At 44.7% G+C, this 15787-nt stretch overlaps 2 protein-coding genes across 4 annotated transcripts; one reads left to right on the forward strand and one right to left on the reverse strand.

Annotated features, from left to right (window-relative positions):
- The first annotated feature begins 265 nt into the window (after positions 1-265).
- Positions 266-4121, forward strand: LOC109740000 (uncharacterized). 3 transcript variants are annotated; one of them, XM_073510058.1, is made up of 10 exons: positions 266-488; positions 842-947; positions 1061-1166; positions 1696-1732; positions 1815-1884; positions 2011-2115; positions 2363-2513; positions 2600-2682; positions 3649-3742; positions 3814-4121. In XM_073510058.1, the coding sequence occupies exons 2-10, from the start codon at positions 914-916 to the stop codon at positions 3902-3904; spliced, it is 771 nt and encodes a 256-aa protein (XP_073366159.1). In that variant the 5' UTR covers positions 266-488; positions 842-913; the 3' UTR covers positions 3905-4121. The 3 variants fall into 3 exon arrangements, with proteins under 3 accessions (XP_073366159.1, XP_073366160.1, XP_020154638.1); XM_073510059.1 differs by having other exon boundaries at positions 393-691; XM_020299049.3 differs by lacking the exon at positions 266-488 and having other exon boundaries at positions 660-947.
- A 2256-nt stretch (positions 4122-6377) lies between these two features.
- On the reverse strand, positions 6378-9362 carry LOC109740001 (monothiol glutaredoxin-S4, mitochondrial). Its single transcript, XM_020299050.4, has 7 exons — positions 9048-9362; positions 8851-8925; positions 7805-7981; positions 7557-7656; positions 7415-7481; positions 6876-6954; positions 6378-6748 (listed from the first exon to the last, which is right to left on the reverse strand). Exons 2-7 carry the CDS (start codon positions 8917-8919, stop codon positions 6683-6685), a joined length of 558 nt encoding a protein of 185 aa, XP_020154639.1. The 5' UTR covers positions 8920-8925; positions 9048-9362; the 3' UTR covers positions 6378-6682.
- Positions 9363-15787: the final 6425 nt, after the last annotated feature.

Genomic DNA, 15787 nt, shown 5'->3' on the forward strand with positions numbered 1-15787 from the left:
GGCGCACTGGTTAGTTCGTCTCTCCGCCTCCTGTGCTCTTTGATCGTTTCGATCGACCAGAACCAGGGGCAATTTCGTCCTATAAAATATGTCATATGGGCCCGTACGTGTAGAAGTAGGAAAAAGGTAGATTTGTGCTATTTTGTACAGCTACCAATCAAAGGTGTGCTATTTTATCTAATAAAAAAAATGTGCTATTGGAGCAAAGTCCCAGGAAAGGTGTGCTATTTTATCAAATTGCCCGAAAAAGAAAAGGTGTGTCGAAACACCACCGAGTCCATCGCCGAACCCAACAAGGCACGTTCCCCACCACAGAAACAGGAAAGCGGAAACCCCACACCGCTGCCGCTGCGAAGGAGAACCGAGGAGAAAGATCCGGACGATACGAGCTCAGCTCCCGTCGCATCGCACCGCATCGCCCGGCGACACCCGCCCGCTGCCCTCACTCGTCCTCAGCTCTTCCGAATCGCGTCGCCGCCGGCCGAGAGGTTCGCAGCCCCGATCCACCTCCTCTCTCCTCCCTGCCACCGCCACCGCCACCCGCAGGTCCTGTAGCGAGCCACTGTTCCATTCGTGGGCGTGCCTGCCACACCCATCACGCGCGCAGTGGTGGTGGTGGAGCACTGGGACTGGGAGACAAGCGCGGGCCGTGTGGTGCCCTCTGCCCTGCCACCGGCAGCCAATCTCCCCCGTAGATTCCTTCCCCCCGCACTCACTCCCATAAGAGAAAGGCGCTCCCCTTTCCGCCGCCCAAATCCTCCCCCTTTCTCTTCCCCAGCCCTCTCCCTCGTACGCACGCACGCACGCGCCCGTCGCCTTTATTAACCCCTTTGCTGCCCAGGCCATTGGATTCGTGGCGTTGGCGAGCGTGGTCGCCAGGAGAGGAGGGGCGGCGGCGGCGACTGTTCGCGGGATGAGCTTCGGCGGCGCCAGCTCCGTCGCGGCCGGTACGTATTATGCTTTGTGATAGATTCTGCCCCTCGTTCGGTTGATTCGTCGCCGATGCGCCGGCTTTGATGTGCTTCTGTCGGGATGTGACGGAATGGTGGGTGGGTTGCAGGTGGGAAGCGGCCGTTCGAGTACGGGAGGACGCATGTGGTGAGGCCCAAGGGCGCGCACAAGGCCACCATCGTCTGGCTCCACGGCCTCGGCGACAATGGAGCCAGGTACGCAACAAACCCTTCTTCTGGCCCTTCCGGGTCGCAGCTCCGCTTGTTGGGATCGATGCGTTCACGGATTCAATGATGACGGACGACTTGTCTGTTCGTCCTGCATTCTTGATGAATCATAGTCGTAGGATCTCCTCTATATTTTCCATGTCTCTCAACCAACTGTACTGTACAACGCTGTACGTGAGACATCTCACTCTCGTACTGTTTATATGATAACGGTTTGTTGAAATTAATTTTCTGCCCAATAAACATGTGTGCGGAAGATACCGACCTCCTGAATCATCTGATTGGGTGAATAGACATTCTGCGACATTTTCGATGAACAGTGCTATAATATGTTCATTGCATACGCTTCTTTGCACATAAATCCTTGCATTATTATTGGCAAGAAAGGTATTTCTGTGCTATCATGGTTTAAGGAAATTGCATTATGCTCAAAATTATTCAAAACTACGTAATGCAAAACTAGAAGTTATTTTTGGAGAGACCAATAGACATAATGGGTTTTATATTATATTTGCAGCTGGTCTCAACTGTTGGAAACTCTTCCCCTTCCTAATGTAAGTTAGGAACTAGATTTCAACTTTCAAGTATGTGTCCTGTTGGAAGTCTTTCTGATTCTCTGATTTGCTACCGCTTCAGATAAAATGGATCTGCCCAACTGCACCTACGAGGCCTGTGGCAATTTTTGGTGGATTCCCATCTACTGCATGTATGTTCTGAAACATGTGAATTTTCTTATTTATCTCTTGGATGTATTGTGCTAACTCCTTTTGAAATAGCTATTTGTTTTGATAGGTGTGTGCTGATATGGTTTTGCCTTTTTTCGGGATCACAGGGTTTGATGTTGCTGATCTTTCAGAAGATTCTCCTGATGATGTTGAGGGGCTGGATTCCTCAGCTGCACATGTTGCAAATTTATTGTCTACCGAACCTGCAGATAGTATGGTTTCATGCCAGTTTCCGTTTGTCTACTTTCTTCAAACCCATTCTTATCAAGCACACACCAGATATGGAATGGCATTCCTTGTTATTATCTGTTTCTCTATTGTGTTGCGTTTTTTTTTTTTTACATTTCTAGCCAAGAACCAAGCTATTTTGGTCTCATATATTGATAATCCAATAGAATGGACTCCGCTGGGTCTTGTTCATCACTAAAAGTTTTGACCTTGTTACATTAATTATCGCAGTCAAGCTTGGCGTTGGTGGCTTTAGTATGGGTGCTGCTACTGCGCTTTACTCCGGTACTTGCTTTGCTCATGGAAAATATGGAAATGGCAATCCTTACCCTGTGAACCTAAGTGTGGCTGTTGGTCTCAGTGGCTGGCTCCCATGCGCCAGGTTTGTGCTAGTATGTTTATGTGCGCAAGTTTCACTGAAGCTGCTTCCTTGCAGCTGATCCACTTTGTGCTGTGTGGTAACCTCAGGTCATTGAAGAACAAAATTGAGAGCTCACAGGAGGCTGCACAGAAGGCTTCATCATTACCTCTTATGCTTTGTCATGGAAAAGGTGCATATCTTTAGCATGATTTTCAATTTTTTGCGTAATACTGAAATAAGCACCTTATTGGTAATGATGGCATTCAGCACACTGTATTTCCCCACGATGCACATTTAACAGTCCGTCCTTCTTCTGGAGCTAGTGACCTGTGTGCTTCAAACCAGAAACATCTTTCTTTATGTTTATGAAACATTTAGAACGGTTGTAGGCTTGTAGCTACACACTTGTATTACCAGAAGTTGCTTCTTCGCAGCAGATATAACAGAACTGAGTTGCTAATCAAGTACTCCCTCCGTCCCAAAATTCTTGTCTTAGATTTGTCTAAATATGGATGTATCAAGTCACATTTTAGTATTAGATACATCCGTATCTAGACTAATCTAAGACAAGAATTTTGGGACGGAGGAGTATATGGACAGTTCCTTTCCCCTTTTAACCTGGATTCAAACAATAGTTTCACCAGAAAGTTTTTTGCTCTGTTTTTTCGTTGCCTAAGCAGCTAAGCTTGATAGTGTCTCGCTCTTAGTAATCGAGTTGATGTAATTTCCATGTGGCATTCCTCACAAGGTTAGTTACGATGATCAGCTCTGTGATAAGCAATTTTCTTATATACTCCCTTCGTTCCTAAATATAAGTCTTTTTAGAGATTTCAATATGGACTACATACGGAGCAAAATGAGTGAATCTACACTCTAAAATATGTCTATATACATCCGTATGTAGTTCATATTGAAATCTCTAAAAAGACTTATATTTAGGAACGGAGGGAGTAATAAATTGATGCACGCCTCAAGTTTCTATGGGCATGAACAGAACACGAGTTAGCAGAACATATAGGTCTTTGGCCAAGTGTCTTGATAACGGTCATCTGCTTTCGTGATTCATCAGTACTGCATTACTTATTCTGAGTCCTCTATTTATGTTTAGTTATGCAAAGGCCATCCGTAAATTGTGACTGTTATCATCTTTTTGCAGCTGATGATGTGGTCCTCTACAAACATGGAGAGAGGTCTGCTGATGCACTTAAGTCAACCGGGTTTGCAAATGTGGAATTCAAGTCCTACAGCAGGTTTGCTACCTTCTTTACTCCCCTTGAATGTTGTGATTTCTTTGTGCTGATTGATCTCCTCTCCTTGGAAGACTCGGGCACTATACCGTTCCAGAGGAGATGGACGAAGTCGTCAAGTGGCTTACGGCAAGCTTGGAACTCGGCAGTTCCACGTCAACTTGATCGAATGAAGAGATGCCTTGAGAAAGGCTCGGTGTAGCGGCGTCTAAATAATAAGTACCTGTGGTTGTGCCGAATTGAGTGATAAAATGGCTGGGTTGCCAACTTGGGCTTTGGGTATACGGTCATGTCTTAGCTTGGTGTTTCATATGCGGACATGCCTCGCTGAATCTTGGTACTATTGAGATTTCCATATATTTGGTATGTGTTTCCATCCAAAGTTGTGATCAGTTTGGTTTTGGTTACCAGTGATATTTTTGTTTCAATGTGTTCTGTCCTTTTTCCTACTGAATTGATTATTTCACTTGTGCACGAACCAAAACAGCACCGATATCTCACATGTGCTTAATGAGACATATATATGTACTTATATTGTAAAGGCAAGTTTCATTCACAAGATATCACAGTTTGCATTGTTGTTAGAGAAAAACAATCATTCATAAGATAGACAAGTTACATTGTTGATAGCAAACCCAGAAGGAGGGTTACATAGCAGAGAGTCGAAGTTGCAGCACAACAAGAAACACTACTAGTATGTCCTTCGAGCTTCAGCATCAGCCACCAAGAGGGCATAAGGAGTTGTTTGTGCCATAGAAAAAGGAGAGTCCTGGTTCAGTTTTCACATTTCAAGTTTCAACTTCTTGTCTAAATATTTTGTGGATGACATTTGCAGAACAAATTAATTACATTTACATGCTATTTTGGTTATCTTTTTGAGACTCAGCTGTTTGAGATGCTTCTCTTTTTCTTACAGGCTATTTAGATTTTTGTGTGGATGATACAACCTTATATATTTTTGGCACAGATTTTGAGTGTTACACTAGATCCAACAATATGTATCCATAAATTGTTTTCAGAATTTAACATCTTCTCTCGCGAAAAGAGGGGTGACAGGGCAGTTCCTCCAACCCGCCCGCTCCCGTCGGCGGGTTTGTGTGTCCCCTCCTTCGTCGGCCGTGCCGGTGACTGGAGGAGGAGGGGACCCCGGATCTGCATCGGTGATGTGGATAGGGCCGTACGGTTAGGTTTAGGTTTCTTGCGGTGGTGGCGAGAAGAATAAGTTTCCCCTGGCTTCTTGTCCACCTCACCGGAGGCGGTTTCATCGTTAACGTTGAGGAGAGCAAGGCATTGTGTGGTCGCCGGTCTTCTGATCGGTGGATCTAGGCGTAGGAGTGGTTCGTGATCCTGTGCAAGTTTCTTTAACGGCGACGACAACGACGGCTCTACCGGTGGTGGTGACAGCGGTGCCGAGAAGAATAAGTTTCCCCTGGCTCCTTGTCCACCTCGCTGGAGGCGGTTTCATCGTCGGTGTTGAGGAGCGCAAGGCGTTGTGTGGTCGTCGGTCTTTAATTTGTATCGATGGATCTTAGGCGTAGGAGTGCTTTGTGATCCTGGTTTCTTCAACGACAACGGCTCTACCGATGCGTTGGTCCTTCAGGGCTGTAGATCGGAGTTTTCCCGTCCGCCAGGCGGGGCGGCTTCAGGTGCGAGGCGGCGGTGACGGCGGCTCGTTTTGCTGGATAAAGTTGTTTGGTGCTCTATGGACCGGAATGTAATTTCTGGTTTGTTTGGATCCTTTGTATTGTTGTGAGATAAGTCCATATTACAACCTTGCACTATCACCGAAGTTTAAAACGCAACTCTGAACTAACCGTCTAATTTACAACACAGAACTTTCAAAAAACGGACAAAAAACAACTTTGGGGGTTGTTTTTGACTGGTTTTGACCAGTCAACCGCCTAGTCAGCGCCAACTCATTTTTGGGTCAAATTTTGGCAAAAAAAAAGCTCCTAGAAAAAATTCTCAAAAATCCACAACCATTGTATTCAATCTGGGAAAGTCTTAACAAGTGTTGCCAAGTATAAAAAAAAGCTAGAGCAAAAATTCAAATTCAGACTTTTTGATTCAAATTTTGGCCAAAAGAAAGTTTTCAATCCGTGAAAGTTTCAAGAAGTTATGCCCACTGGATAAAATAATAGAAGCAAATTTTAGATTTAGGAGATGGTGACATGCGTACAACTTGGCGCCGACTAGTCTGTTGACTGGTCAAAACCAACCCTGGTTTTGGAAGCTGAGGGTTGTATATTAGACGGTTTCATAGTTCAGGATTGTGTTTTGTGTTTTAGACTTCAGTGGTAGTTCAAGGTTATAATATGAGCTTATCTCTATTGTTGTTGATCCTTTATAATGGATCTGGGGGCCTTTTCACAAAAATTAAAATTGTTTTCAGAATTTAAAAAAAAATTATTGCACATCTGTTTTGATTATTTCAAACAACCCAAAATCCGCCCTCGAGAGGATTGTTACTACCTTGCTCTTCGATTTGGGCAGGTTATACGAGCAAGATGCATTACACAGGTAAGTTCTGAATTCAGACAATGCAACCCCACAAGCCTTGAATCGATGGTGCTTTCGCGGTGGAATCAGATGATTACACAAACAAAATTAACTTCATAGAATAGAAAAGCAGCATAAATAACTACGTAACAGCCTAACCATTTATTACTGCAACGCAAACGGGGCCCAAAATATATAGAATCCAAACGAAATCACCTGACTATTACAACGTACAAAAAACAGTATTGAAAAAGTGGCATTTATTTGTCATGAAACGAAAACTTGGATGCTCTTGGAACCGAGAGATTTCCATCATGGCTGGCAACACGATGATGAAAATCCTGCGTCATAACAACAGAACACCACAGGAAGAGCGTCGAGTAAAAGAGTACTCAGAGAGGAAGCATCCACCTCCATGCAAATGCTAACATACTGTAGCTTGTTTCACTGGGCGCTGTCTTGCTCGCCCTTTTGTGCGGAATCACCAAGTAAATCCTTAAGTTCACCTTTCTGCAGAAAATTTATAGAGAACAAGTCAACCAACGAGTGAAAGATACCAGCTGGATACACATGCTGAATGAAATAGTGATGATCCACAGTCAAAAATAATAATAATAGTGATGATCCATTCACTTGCCTGGTGCATGCTTAATATGATGTCAGAGCCCCCAACGAACTCTCCGTTGATAAATATTTGTGGAAAGGTAGGCCAGTTACTGCACAAACAAACAGTAGCTTTAATAATGATACCATCAGGAGATACAGAATTTGTAAGTCCCGGCAGCTTAGCAACAGGTGTTAAATTATACATCTGTCATTTGCGCCATGATGCATATGAATGAAACTGAATAAAATTGAAACTCTGAAAGTTGAACATTAAGTAGAACTCTGCAATGTTGATCAAGGGCACACAACATGTTTTGGACGAAATCTGTTCCAAGCGAAGCCTCCAACTAACTTAAATCAAAATCATATTCTGTATGTTTATCATCTCTTGAAGCTAAATCTTAACCCATAGTAAAATATTTTCTTTACCACACCATCTCATACCCTATTCCCATGATGCAGAATCTCGAGTGCTACACATGGCTAGTTCCTTTTTTCCCTTTTTGAGGCAATTGTCTACCATCTAAAACTGAAAGTACATCATCAAGGAGGTTATGACGAGCCACTTACGAGTGAGCTTTGACACTCTCCTTGAGCTTCATATTACTCAGAATATCTCTGGCAGTGATAGAGACGCCTGCAATAGACAAGATATGATTTAGGGATTTCAGAGGCACAATTGACTGACAGCTGGTACTGAGATATAGCTTACCATATTGCTGGAGGACCTTAACTGCCAGTGCACTGAATCCACACCTGGGAGCTTCAGGATAACCCTTCATGAAGATAATGACTGGATTCTCCTTGATATCCTGGCAAAGATTTCATCAAGGAAATTAATTAACAGCTGAAGAATATGACACAACATTGAGCTTTACAATTTTCATGTGATGCGTATTTTTGTTACATTTTAAGTGCTTGAATCTAAATGATCTGAAGCTCATGTGTGCATATAAATACCTGAGCAACAATGTCTTGCAAAGACATATCAGAACCTTTGCTTGTAGGCTGGAAATCTTGATGTGTATCAGTATCAGCAGTTACTCGTGTTGCACTTGTGCCCCCATTCGCGTTAGAATCACCACTGATTCCTGATGAGTAGGTCATGAACTGTTGGAAAGTTGGTCGTGACACAGTCTGCTTTTCCAGTTATCATGCAAAACAAGGTCATTGTGCGAACATGAGATCAAAATAACGATAGAAACAATCTGATTTGCTTGCCAAAAGCTGATAGTGCAACATTGGTTGGTTCTTTGATAAATTGGAAGCAAAATAAAGCTTGAAAATACTATAGTGTAAGCACAGAGCAAAAAGGACAATAGATGACCAGAAGCTAAATAGAAAACCTCAACTGTGATAACATTGCAAGTCTAAGCTAAACTAACCATGTAGCCTTCTTCAAAGCTCATAGCCACTGTTCCATCTAAAATGAAACCAAAACAACCACCAGTCTATGGCATTATAAGGTTTAGAGCCAGGATGTGGCTCCAGCCTCACCAAACCACTCTCCATGCAGGCGTAAAGCATTAAACAGGTTGCATAAACATCCCATTTAAATGGAACACGTTTACAGGAAACCACTTGGTAGAGAACTATAGCATCCATAACATCCATTCAGACATAATAATGGCTGCCTTATAGCACAAATGGTCATGGCAAGTGCTGAAATGAGCTCAACTCTACACATGTGGATTTTTGGTTAAAATATATGGGGCCACCGGAGTCTCATCTCTAGACATGATGTGCTTTAAAAAAAAGTGAAAACCAGGGTCATCATGATAGCTCTTATCAAACAATCTCGTGATAGAATCACTTAGAGAGATGGCACAGATGAATATAACATAAATTCATATAACTCTAGACGAGTGAACCGATTAGCCTACCAGGCCCCAACCAACCACAGGAATTTGAGGATTTTAGGACTCGATCAGAGCTCGGACCAATTGAGCGAAAACAAATGGGGAAAAGCTCTGAACCATGAAGTTGATGAAGGTGCCGGCACTTACCGCCGTGCTGGGCGCGCGGCACGACCGCACGAGCCCCCTGACGAGGGAAGACGACACCAGCCTCGCCATGTTCCCCTGCACCGACGGGTAAAACAGCAGGCAACCGCGATTTAGCAACAGGGACGGATCTAGATGCGCCCAGAAATTGGGGAGATCGGTAGGGTTCAACTAATCGGTGGATGAACGAAAGCTCATACCTCAAAACCCAGTGGAGAGAGATTGCGCACGGGGTGGAGACAGCAGGGGCGCGGTGGCCGGCGACGCGCGTGAGAGGCGGAGGGAGTTGGGGGGCGGGGCCGGGGGATTGAGGGGGCGGCGGCGGCGGCGGGCACTGCCTTCTCGGACGGTTCGACTCCAATCTAGGAGTACTAGGATGTGCTGTTCGGTGAATATACCGCACGGACGTGCGGTGCAACTCCTTACGGCGCGACGTGCTCCGCACCGTTCGATCGCCACGCGCGCGCTCTTCATCAGGATGATGACTTTTTTTTTTTTTTTTTTTTTTTTTTTTGCGCGGGATCAGGATGATGACTTGGGGGCCGTTTGGTTTGCTGGCTGTCCATGGGTGGATGAGGGATAGCCATATTTTAGGATGATACCAGCCGTTTGAAAGAGAGGATACCGTGGATATGAGCAGCCATGTTTAGAGAATATTCGGTGTAAAACCTGGTTGACGAGAGCCGTCATATTCTTCTCACGGACGAGGGCAGCCACTCGCGTTCTCGTCGCTGAAACGGTTTCCCCATCTCCCACCTCCTGAACATAATCCTCACGCCCTGCTCGCTCTCGAATGAAAATAGCGACAGCGGCAGCGGGTGGGATTTTTGATTGGGTGGTGGCATAGTTGAGGAAAGGCGGCGGTCCCTCTCCCTTCTCTCCTTCTCTCCTTCCCGCTGGAACGACATGGTCGTAATTTGTGAGCTCCGACAGCTCACGTCGACACCAGGCGTAAGGGGGCTGGTGGTGGACAAGATGGCGAGGAAGGAAGTCGATGGAGAGCTGGGTGGTGTGGCGGTGAGGGATGGGCCTGGGATGCTTCTTCTCATATGAAAAAATAGGTAATGCTTCATCTGTATGTGGTTAGGCAGGCCAACGCCAACAAGAGCACTGAATATTCAGAACAAATGATCATCTTGTTTGTGAATAGAACAATAACAATGTTGTTTACGTTGGCAGAAGCGGGGCTAGTGTAAGTGCAACATGTGTGTGCGCGTGCGCTTTCACAAGTGCACATGTTGTTTACTTTTCTGAATAATTTTTATAATAACAACATGTTTTGGTTTTGTTTCCTTTGTTATCGGATAGTTGATATAAGGTTTTTCTGAAACAACATATTTATCTTTGAATGGAATTATACCCATTTATGAAACAACATATTGCATGATTGCATGTAACAGAGGTAATCTCACAACTCTAAGAAAAAGGTCAACACGACAACCTATCCACACATAATCCTCTCAACCAAACATACAAGTGGCTATCCCTAACCACATTTCATCTTTGCAACCAAACAACAAAATGTGGCTATCCCTAACCAGTTGGCTAGGGATATCTTCAGCCAATCCACCCTCGCCCTCCAACCAAACGCCACCTTGGTGATCCACGACGCGGCCAAGCTCGCACTGAAGCAAACGGAGTACGGTGTGACACCCAAAAAATTTATTTGGCTTTTTCAAACTTTTATTTGATTTGAGGGAGGTTATTTAAAATTTTCTTCTAAAGAACTCTCCCTCTCAAAGATTTTCTTTTATGACAAGTATTTTGTTTGGATTTACCCAAGACTTGATCTTTGGCCTTGGAGGTTTTTCCATCTTATGTTGACTCATCACAAATGTTTTTCATTTGGATAAGTTTTTGAAAATCTTTTTTTTAAATAGTCCTATGACATTTGGAGTGATCTTTTCCCTCTCAAAAATCTCCTCTTGCCATGACATGAGTGGAAATCCCCTCCCAAAAGCCATCTCCCATCTTTGTGTCAAGATATACTTCAAATCCAGCAAGTTGAACTCACCCATGATTTTGTTTCCTTTTATTTCTAATCAAAAACTTTTTCTGCCCTCTATTTTGACTCTTGGAGATTTACAAAGGAACTACCTTTTCTCCTTTGAGTTTTGCCTCCAAACCGTTTTCCCTGGCTAGTCCTTAGAGCCCTCAACCAAGATCCATGAAGATCCACTGGTCTCCAGTTCAAAAATTTCAAATTGTGCTTGCTGCAAGTTTGGACCATATTTGTCAAATTTGATGAAATTCATTTGTTTTCTCCTCCTAAAAATCTGAGAAAATTCAGGAAGCCTCTGGATGCATCGAGAGGTCACCTCACCAAGTCCCAGCTCCAGAAAAAAATTTCCTCATGCCAAATCATTTCGTCGAACACCTGAAGGGCACTGTTACTGTCAAGTTCAGAAAATTCAGAGGTGCAGTTTCAGTGGCCGATGTCGTTTTCTTCAGAAACCTATCTCGATCTCGCCAGTAGCCGCGGTGGCGCCTTGCGCCCTGTGCTTCCTTCTTATCCCTGCGCCGCACGATCGCCTGGAAGCTTGCGGGCGTCGGCGACGAGCTGGTGGAGGTGCGCCACCCCGTGAGCGACGGCAGCAGCGCCCTTTGCGGCTGCCAGAGAGGCGCGGCGTTGGACGGCGCCGTCCAGCGCCGCCCAAGCCACCAGAGGCCACCGCGTGGCCATCCACTCACCCGTGCGCGCTGCAGGTCCGTCGTCGTGAACTGGTAGGCGCGGAGCGCGCTCCCTACCGCCGCCGTGCCCGTACGGCCGTTCCGTCGAGGACCGGCGTATTACACCAAGCCCGACCGAGGTTTAGCGGAGGAACGGCACCAGTGATCCTCCACGATGATGCCTAGCCACCTAAACCCCCTGCCCAACCTCTGCCTCGCCGTAATTTCTCGCCGGCGTTATCCCGTTCACGGCCACCCCCTCGGATCGCCTATAAAAGGAGGTCCCGAGCTCGAACTCGAACCCGCACCACCTCTACACACCACTAGTACCACGCCAAGCCACTGGAAGAGCCCCGAGGGAGTCTTCTTCCCCAACTCCGGCCGCCTCGACCCGCTTCGGGATCCGGCTCGATTCACTCCCGTGCGTGCACCCCTACCTCTCAGCTCATGCCAGTAGTCTCCTAATGCATCCACTCTTCTGACCCGCGCATCAATTTGAAGCTTGCAGCACCCACCGGAGAGCTCCCCCATCGCCCGAACCACCGTCCGCCGGAGATAGTGTCGCCGTCGACGTGGTGCTCACCGACGGTCAAGTCCACCACCCACCGACGCGGAAGAACACCCTGAACCTGTAGGTACCCTCCGATCACTCTGCCTCGCCGTGGTTCAACGCCGGCGACCACCGCAGCCTTCGGGCGCCGGCGAGCTCTGTTGAGATTTGAACCTGACGGGTGGGACCCTCCCGTCAGCCTCTCTTCTTTTCCCCTTCGAACCGTTTTCTGAAAGCGCCTTCGGGCAAAATGTGTTTTCTCTCTGGGCTAACGTATTTCTTACCGAAGCGTTTTCTGGTTTTTCAAAACAAATCCCTGGTTCTTTTCTGTTTCATCACAGATTAGTCCTTGGACTAAAACCCTTATATCTTTTTAACAGAAGATGCTTTTTGATTGATTCTTTTTCTGTCAGTCTTATATTTTTGTCTAGTTTTTTTATAGTATTTATTTGGAAAAAATTTGGAACAATTTTTATACACGCAACGGTTTTCACGTTAGTATACGGTTTCGTTATACCGTAGGTTCCGGAGGAGGTGACGGAGCCGCGAACTTCGCCGAGCTAGACTCCGACTTCTCCGAACCAGGCAAGCATGTTTGAACCTTTGATATGATGAGTGTTTTGCATGTTTGCTTGAATGGTTTGTGCATGGCATATGAGCATCGGTGAGTATTACGTTGCATGCAAGGCAACTAGCAGTGTGCTTCGAAGTTACCGTGATCTTTGATGAGAGATGACCTGATCATGTGGTGACATGAAAGGTAGTAAGATGGTATTGTTGTAGCATGCCAGTCTAACGTCATCCGATAAACTCCGACGTTAACGTGGACTGAGCCACATTACCGTTCTTCCCCTTTCGTGCTGCCACATGTTTTCTGCAAAGAATACGGTTTAGTAAGTTGCTAACCTCTTTCCTTGTACACACCAAATAGAGGGGCCGGGATGAGGGTTCCATGGCCCTGGATTAAAGCCAGTCATCCGATCAGGGGGCATGGGTGTTTCCGGTTGGGACCGAGAGGGGGGCACCCCTTAGAGCGCGCGGTATAAATTTGATCCCATGCTACGCGAGGTTGTAGCCTCCCCGTCTCAAGGTTTTTCTTGAACATTGCTTGGGGTGATTCCTGGCAACGGAATGTTGAATGGGTGTGTACTGGTTAGATGTGTTTCTCCTAAAACACCGTAAACGGAACTAGTCCCCTGTGACTACTGGAATCCGTTGGCTGTGGTTAAATAGTACAAACTCTGCAGAGTCAAATCCTTCCGAGTCATCGTGTCCATGGTCAAAGACCATGGCCAGCATATCCCTATTCATGTCAGTCCCCGTGTCAGTTTTCGTGGGAATCTCGGTGAACAAGCTTGAGTGGTAAACTCTGTTGAACGTTATTCCTGTGGATGGACTAACCTTTTTGTTATTTCGTACCTGAGTATTCCCTTGAAATGATTTAAATTCATGAGCTACTGAAATATCAAGTTATGAAATATAAGCCCTTTATGTGATGTCGCTCAGACGTCCGACTGTGGCACTCCTGTCATTTACTTTTGATATAAGCCCTTTATGTGATGTCGCTCGGACGTCCGACTGTGGCACTCTTGTCATTTACCTTTGATAAGCCCTTTATGTGATGTCGCTCAGACGTCCGACTGTGGCACGCTCGTTATTTACTTTTGATATAAGCCCTTTACGTGATGTCGCTCAGACGTCCGACTGTGGCATGCACTGTCATTTATATTCCATTATAAGCCCTTTATGCGGTGTCGCCTTGACGCCCGACTGCGGCATTGTTATTATTTTTTGTATCCTTCCGAGGAGTCATTCAGACACTCGATTGGCCTTCAGTATTACGTTGGGATTTCGGGAGGACTACCGCCCGACTTCCTTTTTATTCCCCATGCATTGCTATCTCATTGTCTAAGTGCGCAGTATTAATCGGTTCATATGCATCATGTTTACATTTGTTATATCTTATGTCCAAACTGTCTTGCGAGTACTTTCATAGTACTCACCTGGCTTGTTGATTTGGCCAGATGTTGACGAAGGCGATCTCATGGATGAAGAGTTTGATAGTGAGTCCGACGCCTAGAGGAGTCCCAGTCAGTCCCGTGCGATCCTGGATTTTGGTCACTTGTATTATATACGCTTCCGCCACCCACAATAAGAATCTTCGAGCCTCACTCCGACGCTCGATGAGCTGTTAGATTCAGGAGTCATGTCACCCACTTCACTGTGACATATCCACCACCGCTTTTATTGTGAGTCAGTAGTTATGCCACCCTATCCGCCTTTATGTGTAATATCGGCGTGCTTGTAATAACTTGTTGAGCAGTCTCCGCTCAACCTTGTATTATATTTAGTACTCCTGGTTTTTCTTCTGTGATCAAGAAATTGTCTACCAGTGAGAAGGATTCTTCTCTACTAGTCCGTAAAAGGGATCGGTTTCTCAATAAATATTTTTATTGGAAAACCCGGTCGTGACATACGGGCTAGTTTGGTTCCCTCCCTGGGCTCCTCAGACCGATATACGATCCATTATTTGTTCAAATGCAAACTAATGGTAGCTCAGATTGTTAAAATTTTATGGTGGAACCAACTCAACAGGATCAAGTCCTAGACTTGACACTGATGGCTGCATTTTCTGAGTTTATTTGAAGACTTCCGATGATGTGCATTCAGTGAAAAGAGATGTTCCCATCGTCTACAAAGACGTCTGTGACGACTTCGTCATATAGACCGTACACCCCTAAAAAGGAAAATAAAGAAATTGCATAGAAATTCCTTCTTATTTCTTTCGAATAGACCGTTGTATGCCGCTACATCATTATTGGAAGATGTAAAAAGGGGTAATTGGATTAATCTACCCACAAAAAATGTATAAAATTTCAGAAAATAAGATAACCAGTCTAAAAGATACTCCCCCCGTCTCAAAATGTAAGATCATTTTGATAGCGTAAAAAATGATCTTACATTTTGCGATGGAGTACATTTTAGTAGTATATGCTTTATATTTACAGCAACACCAATAGCTTCCTTTGGTTCATAGGATTTCAAAAATGCAGAAATTAGTAGGAAGACATATGTAAAACAGAAGATTAGTTAACGTATGAATTTTACAAACTTAGATATTTGTTAACAGGAATAGAAAAACACAAAGATTCTAATGTACAAACTCAAATGAAATTCAAACCACTTGGAAAGGTATAATTAGCATGTTATTATGCCATTAAGGATCTTAGTCTCATTATTCATCCATAGGAATTTGAGAAGGAGATCCAAGTATATTGTAAAGTTCATACTTTTTTTCTCTGAAATTGAGACCAAAAGAAAATTTCTTCCATTTTTGCCTTTGCTACATTCCTTTGAACCAAAGTAGTGTCACCATAGAAAATTATATTCTTATGTGTTTCCTCCATTTTTCCTTTGAATCAAAGAAGGCCTAAGTTGTTGTTACAATGAGAGATGATGCCCCGCATGTTGCAGCTGGAATTGGATGTGGTTATTTTTATGAGATTTTGTGGTATGAACTTTTAGTATTCTGATTAGCAATAGCACAATTGGAATTAAAGTACATATAATATATTATATTTGATCATTATACAATTGAAGAACATTTCTTTAATATAATTAGCATGCATGATGCATGTTAGGTGGCTCTTCATGCATGGTGGCATGGTGAGTTGGCATAGTTGCATGAATAGAGTATTAAATTTAGTGGGGCATGTGTAG

Source organism: Aegilops tauschii, chromosome 3 (genome assembly GCF_002575655.3).
Source record: "Aegilops tauschii subsp. strangulata cultivar AL8/78 chromosome 3, Aet v6.0, whole genome shotgun sequence".
NCBI lineage: Eukaryota > Viridiplantae > Streptophyta > Magnoliopsida > Poales > Poaceae > Aegilops > Aegilops tauschii.

What these genes read in the sequence shown, in the direction of transcription:
- LOC109740000 (XM_073510058.1), top strand. Translation starts at nt 914, where the DNA reads ATGAGCTTCGGCGGCGCCAGCTCCGTCGCGGCCG. An exon ending in TGGATTCCCATCTACTGCAT is followed by an intron (nt 1,885 to 2,010) that starts GTATGTTCTGAA and finishes TCGGGATCACAG; the next exon opens with GGTTTGATGTTGCTGATCTT. An exon ending in GGCTGGCTCCCATGCGCCAG is followed by an intron (nt 2,514 to 2,599) that starts GTTTGTGCTAGT and finishes TGGTAACCTCAG; the next exon opens with GTCATTGAAGAACAAAATTG.
- LOC109740001 (XM_020299050.4), bottom strand. Translation starts at nt 8,919, where the DNA reads ATGGCGAGGCTGGTGTCGTCTTCCCTCGTCAGGGGGCTCGTGCGGTCG. An exon ending in TAAGGTCCTCCAGCAATATG is followed by an intron (nt 7,482 to 7,556) that starts GTAAGCTATATC and finishes TGTCTATTGCAG; the next exon opens with GCGTCTCTATCACTGCCAGA. An exon ending in GAGAGTGTCAAAGCTCACTC is followed by an intron (nt 6,955 to 7,414) that starts GTAAGTGGCTCG and finishes TTGTTTGTGCAG; the next exon opens with TAACTGGCCTACCTTTCCAC.